This window comes from Lolium rigidum, chromosome 5 (genome assembly GCF_022539505.1).
Source record: "Lolium rigidum isolate FL_2022 chromosome 5, APGP_CSIRO_Lrig_0.1, whole genome shotgun sequence".
NCBI classification, from domain to species: domain Eukaryota; kingdom Viridiplantae; phylum Streptophyta; class Magnoliopsida; order Poales; family Poaceae; genus Lolium; species Lolium rigidum.
The window spans coordinates 164,346,986-164,357,793 of NC_061512.1; the positions used below are offsets into that span (position 1 = coordinate 164,346,986).

General features: G+C 47.5%; 1 protein-coding gene across 1 annotated transcript; it reads right to left on the reverse strand.

Annotated features, from left to right (window-relative positions):
* Positions 1–1,009: 1,009 nt before the first annotated feature.
* LOC124657916 (cytochrome P450 76M5-like) lies at positions 1,010–3,260 on the reverse strand. Its single transcript, XM_047196392.1, has 2 exons — positions 2,293–3,260; positions 1,010–1,672 (listed from the first exon to the last, which is right to left on the reverse strand). The coding sequence occupies exons 1-2, from the start codon at positions 3,187–3,189 to the stop codon at positions 1,058–1,060; spliced, it is 1,512 nt and encodes a 503-aa protein (XP_047052348.1). The 5' UTR covers positions 3,190–3,260; the 3' UTR covers positions 1,010–1,057.
* Between the last annotated feature and the right edge of the window lie 7,548 nt (positions 3,261–10,808).

Genomic DNA, 10,808 nt, shown 5'->3' on the forward strand with positions numbered 1-10,808 from the left:
AAACTCTTCCTATGTTGTCGAAAAACTGTTTGATCCATTGTCCTGAGGGTAGCCTGGCTATCGGCAAAGCTCTTCTATGTAACCCGTTGTCAGGCATTTGCCACGAAATTTGGTGACGCTCATAGAAAATTACACAAACCTTTGCTTTCAGGATTTACGCCGCTGTCGGCAGAGGTCACATTCTTTGATGTGAGCCATTTTTAGTCGCTCGGCACAAATATCTCATGCCAATAGCACCGAAAACGGTAGATATTGTAGGCTAGCGACCATAGTGACTCTGGGCAGAGATTTGTATTGGGTGGGTGTGGGTTGGGTGCGGAGTGGGGGCAGTAAAACCAAAACTGGTGAAAAGAGATGGCGGGGAAATGTAGGGAACGAAAAATGTTTGGGACGGTAGTGTCAGCAATTTCTGTGTGCCTATTTTATGCTATCGCCAAGGAACGTAGTTTGGTGTGAGCCCCTCTTAATCTCACGGCAAAGCTAGATAGTGGGCTCCGGTGGAAACAAATTTCGGTGTACCTTTTTGCTGACGGTAGCGCGGTTTCAACTTTGTTTGATGCGGCGGGATAGTACACGTGTCTTCCATCTTTTCCGTGTGGTTTTTGTTGTCGTGTGCTCTTTTGGGCATTTTGCCGTGTGTTTTGCTTTTCTGTGTGTCTTTTCACAGTTCACCAGACATTCATCTTTTGCCGACAGGGTTTTGGCGGCCTATATGTAAAGAGTGCTTTGCCGTGTGTCCAAGGGATTGATCCCGGCAAAAGAAAAGGGCACACGGCAGATTACCTGTCTTTTGTAGGACCGTTGCCAAATCTGAATTTCCAAAGGATATGCTTATTTGTTATAATTTTCATTTTACCTATAGCATAAGCACTTTACACCACTCTAGATAGATATATATGTACTCCCTCCGGTTCATATTAATTGACTCTAATATGAATGTATCTAGACACATTTTAGTTCTAGATACATCCATATTAAAGTCAATTAATATGAATCGGAGGGAGTAGCACTATTTGACTTTGCTCGGAGCTGCGTACTTAACCACATGGATGCATCACTACCACAATGACACTGGCATAGCCTTAAGCGGTGTTACCATGTTTAAAGATGTGCCAAACCTGTCCCTAATATCCACATCGCATGGCCGCATTCCTTCGGGCAGCCTCCACTCGAATGCATGTACCAAAGACGCGAGGATCAACATCACAGATCTCGTCGCCATTGGCATCCCAGGGCACGCCCTTCTCCCTGCTCCGAACGGCATGAAGTCGAACCTGTCCATGCCCCGGAAATCCATGTCCACCTTAATGAACCTTTCCGGCACAAATTCCTCTGGATTCGTCCATGTCGCCGGGTCGCGCATGATGGCCCATAGGTTAATGATCACCATGGCGCCCTTCGGCACAGAGAAACCGCCGACCTCCGCGCCTTCTGCCATGGCCTTGCGCGGCATCAGTAGCGGGCTTGGCGGGTGATGGCGCATAGTCTCCATAACCACGGTGTGGAGGTAGGGCAGGCTGCTGATGTCGGATTCATCGGGGTGCTGCTTTGAACCGAGGACTTCCTCCAGCTCGGTGCGGACTTTCGACATGATCGCAGGTTGTCGTAGTAGCTCAGCCATCGTCCATTCCACCGTTAGAGAGTTGGTATCTGTCCCTGCCACAAAGAGATCCTGGCCACACGAAATATTTCATGTTAATTCTTATTTGTGTCGGTGTCAAGAGATTTCATAAGATCAGTTTTCCCTATATGTGTGTTAGTGTGATTGGAACTTCTATCTACGACTACTATTCTAGCACCCAGCTGTGCCATGTGTTTATTATATTATTCCTTTGAATAAGTCAACTTTTAGGTAAGATAATTTTGAGATCTCCTTAGTCAGCCTTGTATTCTTATCCTCTAGTGCGGCTCCAATGAGAAGACAAAGCCTCATATCCTTTTTTTGGATCTTCTTTTATCGGGAGGCATGGCCTGGTTGTTTCTGATTGAGATACCTGATCAATTGGACGAAAAGCTCGTGACATGATCTGGTCCTACATCTATTCTAAAAAAAAATTTCCTTTCTGAGGTGATGTCCTTAGTCCTTACTCACGAAGTCAGGATAAATTGGTGCATTATGCAGTCATTTGCATCTTAGTCGACTAGAAAACAGAAATTTATGAAATAGATAATCTATAATTAAGGATAATGGTTCTGAGTAAAAGTGTAATATGCAGTGACCATTCTTTTTTTATATATAGGTAGCTTACCGAACGTGCCGCTCGGTATATGCAGTGACCAATCATTACGTACCAAAAGAAAGGACTTGATTGTCTGAATGCTCAGCTGATCCGCCGAGTGGAGCTGCAACAGCACATCTAGGAAATCCTCCTTCCTTTCGCCTCCATCTTTGAGACGACGTTGGATGATCGGGTCAAAGAAGTCGAAGAACCTGGTGATACGCTTGGCGGTCCGCCGGCGGCGGCCCTGCAAGTCCAGCGAGGCGAGCGCCGGGAAGAGGTCCGACAGGTTGGGCTTGGTGAGCTCGTCAAGGATGTCCCTGATCATCGTCTCCAGCTCCTGCACCTGGCCGGCGTCCGAGGTCAGGTCGGCCACGTCCTGGGAGAGCAGCACGTTGGACACGAGGTTGAGCATCCCGGACCGCACGACGCGGCCGACGTGCACGGCCTCGCCGGCGTGGCCGCGGAGGAAGCCGACCAGCTCCCTCACCTTGGCCTCCCGCACGGCCCGCGTGGCCTCGAGGCCGTGCGGGGAGAAGAGGTGGGTGGTGGACAGGGCGCGGAGGCGCCTCCAGAGCGGGCTGGTGGACGGCAGCCAGATGAAGGAGCGCTCGTGGTTGCCGAGCGCGCGCGCGGCGTCGGTGACGGAAGGCGCCGACAGGATCTGGTCGTGCCTCTGCAGGACGTCGCGGGCGCACGCGGCGGAGGAGGCGACGACGCAGGTGGTGGCGCCGAGCTTCAATGAGAATACGGGGCCGTGTACTCCGGCGAGCCTTGCCAGCGCGTGGTGCAGCTCGCCTGAGAGGTGGAAGATGTTGCCGAGGAGAGGGATGGGTGTCGGTCCCGGCGGCAGCCGCGAGTTGGTCGAGCTACCCTGCGATCTGTCTTGGCCTGAATAGCAGACCTTGTAGAAGACGAAAGTGGCGACTGAGATGCAGAGAAGCCATGGTATGGTACTTGAAGCTTCCATTATTTCCGATTCCTATGATCTGCGATGGGTGTAGGGATCTTATGTAGTCGCGCGACTGTGATGACCATTAACCAATGGCAATGAACATTAGAGTAAGGTCACATGCACATAATTTATTTTATCACCGACGGATTTTTCAACTGTTTCGTTTGCGTCCGTGATGACTACCGTCTAAGACTTATTCTGCATGCTACGAGGAGTTGACGACGATCGCACGGGACATGGCTCTAGCTTCACGGGAAACGGGATGCAGAAAATGAATTCATGCAGAGGAGTCGACAGCAAACCTTGTGTCACGATTGACTAGATAAGTAGATAAAGGCCATCTCCAATGGGCAACCCAAACGAACGTCGGAGCGACCGCTTGCTACCACGCGATCGAAAAATACGCGTGTATCTAAGCCCAGCGGCTGACGTATAGTGACCGATCAGTCCGCGGAGACGTAAACGCGGCCTAAATATGTGCCTCGGATGAGTCTCGGCGAACGCTGCGAGGTCGGACCGGGTGTCCGCTCGTTTCTCCCACGGGCCCGCTCGGCCGCGACCTATGTCGATGCGTCTTCTCAAACGAGTCAGGCATCGCTTTGGCAGTCCGCGCTACATTAGTGGCGATGCCTCGCCTGCCGAGCGACCGCCGCCAACCTCCGCCAATGAAGTTATGGCGATGCCACGCGTGCCACGCCCCACATCTGCCTCCGGCGTATATAAAGAGGGGCGCGCGCTCGGCTGCCTCATAATCTCCTCCACACAAACCCTAGCCACCAGAACCTCCACTGTAGCGCCGCCCCCACCCCCCTCCCACCCCACAAACCCGCTAGGGAATCCATGCCCGGTCTAGCTGGCCGACGAGGCGGTCGAGGCCGCGGCAGGGGCTATCACCCACCGTTCGTCGTCGCCGTCGTCGTCTTCGCAGGAGGCGAGCTCCTTCGAGTTCATCCTCCGCATTGACGAGGACCCCCTCGCCATCAAGCGGCTGCCGGACAAGTTCGCCGAGTTTGTCGATGGCGCCCAGCCGGCCAAGTTGCAGTTGCGGGAGGCTAGATGCGGCTTTTGCCGGTGACCTATTGAGGTCTTGTTCAACGGGCAGGGCAAGATGTACTCTCACACCGGGTGTGACAAGTTCGCCTGCACCCACAACTTTGAGGCCGGTTGACTGCTCACCTTCCTCTACGAAGGCGACTGCGAGATGATCGTCAATGTGTTCGACAAGACATCCTGCCGCAGGCACTACGACATGGACGAGTCTGACGAGGACACCGACATCTAGTGTTGTTCGAGTGTTCTTTGTTTGAAGCGAAGATGGCCAGCGGTCAATTGAAGCCACAAGTATAGGTCTTTCGATGTTCTTCCTGCACATCTAAGAACATAGACACACAAAACCTAGCTGGATTTTCTAGTTTAGTCAACTGGGTGTCTGAGAGTGTTCTTTCTTGGCAGCGAAATCACGAAACCCGCAAGGCTAACACTTGTTAGATTTTCCTCATTTTACAATGTAACCATGTTCGGGTGTAATGTTTCTATCTATGGTTAAATGAAAAATGAAAAAATAAATAAAAATATTTATACGTTCGCCCGCTGGAAACATCCCAGGCACAAACGGACGCGCGGTAAAAAAAACAACCATTTTCGTGTGCGCGGTCTAACGCAAATGGACATGTGCGACCACTTTAAACGTCTGGTATGCGTGGACCGTTGGAGATGCCATAATTTTTTACTGTAGAAAGAACAGCAGCCGGCTGCTAGTTCACTCCATGAGTATATATATATATATCATTCAGCCTTCTTTATTTTAACTTGGATGCTAATACGCTATGGAGATTGACCTAACAACTAAACAAATTGGTGAGCGACCGCATACCATCGCTTCTCTCTCTGACACAATAGCGGTATTCACAAAACGAAAAAAAGTTGACATAAAGGTTTGAACTCTTTTATCTGAATAGTCCACATACTTTACAAATATAGTGCATCAAATGCTTCTTTGGGTCACGTCGGCAAATTTATAGGTTGAACCAATACAAGATTAGTTGAGATCGCAACTTCATCTCCAAGGTAACCTATACACAAAAACAATCTGTAGATCCTGTAGAGCAACTAAGTTCTTAATGAGAACCATCCTCGTTGATATCATTGCAATTTAAATCATCAAGATGCATCCCCGCGATACTTTGGTAAATCGATATGCCAGCTAATCTCTTGACGGTATAAATTGAATTTCCAATAATTTATGTGTGGCATGTTCTTTCGTGAAGTGATCTCACATGAAACATACAAAGATAGATCACACCTAAAATTCTCATGCCATTAAACCATAGCCATGCGCCGATTAACACCAATCTCCTGTAAAATGTTCTTCACAACCCATATTACTTCACCAGTTGTATTGAATAGTGATTTATGTTTTGTTTCCTATAGTGCTACTGCTACGTAGGTTCCTTACGTGCATACCTGGCCATAGGAAGCCCGGCCCGAACGGCCCGGCCCGGCCTAGCCTGAATTTTTCGGGCTTGGGTCAGCCCGTGCATGTCTGTGGGCCTGACCTGGGCCGAAGATTTAGGCTCGATGGTCAGGCCAGACCAGGCCTGGGCCTGAAAAATGTGTGAAGTAGGGAAGCGGCCCGACCTGAGGCCCGAGGCCCGACGGTCTTTTGAAGTGATGGGCCAGGCTTGGGCATGAAAGTTAGGCCCGATGGTTGGGCGGGGCATGGGCATGTGTTTTTTGCGCCGGTCTTTGTTAGGCCTGGCCCGAAGAATGCCCAGGTATACTCACATGTATTCATGATATAGACCAAATGAAAATTGTGACACCTTGGCTAAAACCTCCTATCATGGTAAGCATGAGAATCTTTAATCTCACATATCCAACACTAGATTTCCTCTTTTAGCCGAGGGTCACATTATCGTCGCCCATTTTAGTTCGCCGTCAGGTAACCTTCAAACCGACGGTGTATCACCCGTTATTTCCCGTTGGCTATGCTTCGTCGCCCATTATTCCAGTAGCTTGTTGTCGCTTATTTTCCTGTTTCTTGCATCGTCGACACTAACACAAAGCTCTGATCTTGACTTGTTATCGCTTGAAGATTAAAAAAAATTATACGTTACTTTGGCGAATTAAATATAATAGAAATGAGAGGCTATGTGGGAAATATTGTGGTCATGATACAATACTTTGTACTTGAAGATATGCTCCATGGAACGGTAGGAAACGGCTATGGGCCGGCTTGACAAGCTCAGAGTGTCATCTTGTCTTAACATTGTCAATAACATTGTCGAGTCTTATTTTTATACTATAGATGTGCACCGATCTACATCGGAGAGATATTTTTGGAATCCATCCTAATTTTCCTTATCACGACCATGTATTGTGTATCTCTAAAGGTTGACCATCTATGCATGGGAGAAGCTACGGTAGAGGCAGTGTATTTGGGACAAGCGGAGGCGTCTAAGGGCATGTACAATGGTAGGAAAGACATATCTTTTCTTAGTAATCCACGTCATCTACGAGTAAGACGATAAATATAATGTGTACAACACATCATCTCTTATCGTCATCCCTTGCAATAGATGAGAATTAGTTATTTTTAGTAGAAAATTATGTGTCTAAGGGAAGATAAGTAGTACAATGGAGAAAAGAGGTGTGCTTCGGTGCGCACCCTCTCCAAACTCGCGACTTATCGTCGAAGGGGTACGGTGGTCCCGATTTTGTTTTTTTTGTGCTGCCCGCCGAAACCCATATCCAAGCCCAGTGCAAGACTCGTATGGGTATACGGGGCCTGGGCGTATCTATACGGACGACCCCACGTGGGTGGGTCCCACGTGCTAAGCTAATCACCGTGATTAGCTCCCATTGCATGCATCGTTTTCATCGGCACTGGAGATCTGATCGAGCTGTTCCACGCCGTCGCTAGGTTAAACGCAAGCGGTTGTTGCCGGCTCGGCCGTCGGTGGTTGTTGCCGGCACGTCTGTCGCCGCCAGTGGTTGTTTCGCATCTCGACGCCGCCGACCGCGCGCGAAGCCTCCCCGCAGATCGACGACCTTGGAAAGGCGCGCCACCGGCTCGGCATCTTCCCCGCTAGGGTTTAAAATTAGAGGTACCATGACTTCATCTTGTAGCATAGTAAGAGGACGCAATTCTGCCGGTTTTTCAATTCTAATTATGGTCCAATACTACAAAATATGGAGAACTCTATATCTGGTATGATTGAGGAACAAAACGAATACGTCGGCTATAATTCCGATGACTCTGAAATGGAGGAAAATTTAAAGCACGAAGCCGGCTGGAGCGAAGACGAGTTTGATGTGAGCCACTATTTTTCATTTTGATTACCAGCAGTCCAGCATCATCAAATTATATATGGTTCCTCATGTCATAATTTATGCAGATTGCGTACGATGAATTTGATAATGATGACAACCATGGTGAACACACGAGACGATCAAAATGATGAGAACCATGGTGAACACACATGACGAGTCTAAATAGTAGTGAGGTATGTGTAGTGACTCATACAATGACATAAAATGATGCATGAAATAATGGCAACTGTAAAATTTACGGTTACTAAATTTCGCAATGCATTAATAAATTTCAGGCACAATTTGACACGCAGCTTGAGTACGACTATTACGGTGAATCTAACTTGGACACGGGCCACACTGATGATGTGGAAGGTGCATCAGTTCCTGAGGATTCTCGTTGACATGAGCCAGGTTGTTATCTCTTTTTTATCGGTCTCATATAGCTGGAACACATAAATTTATAGTTTTAATTAATGCCTACGTTTTCTACTTGCGGGCGACGCCAAGCGCTAGTCAACTTCGAGAAACCACAGAAAGGTAGCAATTGCAATGAATATCCCGATAGTGATCGGGATTTATACTCGGATGATAAAAGAGATGACTTTTATTTCTGAAGCAGCAGCATATTCTTTCTACAACAGATATGCTAAAGATTATGGGTTCAGCGTCCGGCTGGACCAGGTTAGGCGGTTCGATGATGGAGTAATTCGGTTAAAGCGTTTTGTGTGTTCCAGACAAGGCACACGTCCCAAAAACCAACTGACCACGGAAGGCCGTGTATATAGGCACAGACCTGAGTCTCGCTACGGCTGCAAGGCACGTTTGGTGGTCAAGTTTGATGGAAGAACTGGTTTCTAGGTTGTTGAAGATTTTCGTGACAAACATAACCATGACCCAGCTGAACCATGTCAGACTCCGTTTCTTCGGTCCCATAGGACGATCAACGACGCGCAGAGATCTGAGATATTATCACTGGGATCCATGGGGGTCAGGAAGCACCTCATTATGAGAAAATTCATTACAGGCTCCGGTTCATTTGCCGGTGTTGGATTCACAAGAAAGGATTTGTACAACATGTGCTCTAGGGAGAGGAGGAGGCTGCTTTTCGACGGTGACTCTACCACAGCCATCCGCATTATGGCAAAGAGGAAAAAGAGGGACCCTGAATTTTTCTATGAATATGACGTTGATGAAAAAGGCCGTCCGAAGCACATGTTCGGTGTGATTCTCGGTCACGTAGGGATTACCAGGACTACGGAGATGTCGCTGGTGTTTGATAGCACATACAAGATGAATAAATATAGGATGCCATTTGTTCCTTTTGTGGGCTTGAACAACCACCGTAGGACAACGGTTTTTGGGTGTGCTATCCTTTCAAGCGAGAATGAACAAACATATGTTTGGCTTCTAAAGACTTTCCTCAAAGCGATGTGTCAACAGAAGCCAAATGCAGTAATCACGGATGCAGATGCCGCGATGATCGGGGCAATCGGCGAAGTATTATCTGGTGTGTCGCATCGCATCTACAGCTTCCACATTGAAAAAAATATGGAGATGCATCTACCTAACAAGTCACTGAACGAGTTCAGGACTCTTTTGTATTACACCACCTCAGAGCAAGTATTTGAGGAGCGATGGCATGCATTTTACAGAAAATGGCAATCCCCAAAAACTAGAACATGGATGAAGAGGATGTACACCAAGAGGAAACTTTGGGCTGCGGCGTATCTCTCTCAAGGATTCTCGGCTGGGTATGAAAAGTAACCAGCGGAGTGAAAGTTTAAACTCTTGTCTGCACCTGCACCTAGATGGGGAAATGACAATTGTTGATATGATTATGCACTACGACAACGCAATTGTCCGTCTCCGTGAGAACGAAGCCCACGACGACTGCACGGCTTCACAGACTACACAAGTGGCAATTACTAATTTCAGAGAACTAGAGGTTGCTGCTGCAAAAATCTCACTCCTGATGTGTTCTATATTATTCAAAGTGAGCTTTCAAAGATTGGCGGCATAGAGATCTTAGAAAAAATGCAGGCAGGAGACTCAAACATCTTCATTGTGGCATGGAGGAATCATGTAAGGACCAGGTTCTACGTGGAATATAGACCCAAGGAGGCAGAAATTATAAGGTGCAGCTGTCAAAGGATGATTAGAAAGGGGATCCCTTGCAAGCACATACTGCATGTGCTGCATTTCTTGAAATTTACTGAAATTCCACAATGTTGTGCTCTACGACGATCAAAAAATGTCAGGTTAGGGTTGCCAGCTAGACGCACCAGCGACATGTTTGGGTGGGGTTGGTCTGGGGCAGAGGAGCGGATGAAATACAGCAGGATGAATATTAAGGTATCACAGGCTATGCATATTGCATTAAACAATTCAGAGGAATATGATCTGCTGAACAGTACCATTGATGGCTGATGCGTGTAGCTGACACGTCCGTTGGGAACCCCAAGAGGAAGGTGTGATGCGCACAGCGGCAAGTTTCCCTCAGTAAGAAACCAAGGTTTAATCGAACCAGTAGGAGTCAAGAAGCACGTTGAAGGTTGATGGCGGCGGGATATAGTGCGGCGCAACACCAGAGATTCCGGCGCCAACGTGGAACCTGCACAACACAACCAAAGTACTTTGCCCCAACGAAAAAGTGAGGTTGTCAATCTCACCGGCTTGCTGTAACAAAGGGTTAACCGTATTGTGTGGAAGATGATTGTTTGCAAGAAAACAGTAAAACAAGTATTGCAGCAGATTTGTATTTCAGTATAAAAGAATGGACCGGGGTCCACGGTTCACTAGAGGTGTCTCTCCCATAAGATAAAAGCATGTTGGGTGAACAAATTACAGTCGGGCAATTGACAAATAGAGAGGGCATAACAATGCACATACATGTCATGATAAATATAGTGAGATTTAATTGGGCATTACGACAAAGTACATAGACCGCCATCCAGCATGCATCTATGCCTAAAAAGTCCACCTTCAGGTTATCATCCGAACCCCTTCCAGTATTAAGTTGCAAAACAACAGACAATTGCATTAAGTATTGTGCGTAATGTAATCAACAACTACATCCTTAGACATAGCATCAATGTTTTATCCCTAGTGGCAACAGCACATCCACAACCTTAGAACTTTCTCGTCATCGTCCTGCATTCAATGGAGGCATGAACCCACTATCGAGCATAAATACTCCCTCTTGGAGTTAAGAGCAAAAACTTGGCCGGAGCCTCTACTAATAACGGAGAGCATGCAAGATCATAAACAACACATAGGTAATAACTTGATAATTAACATAACATAGTATTCTCTATCCATCG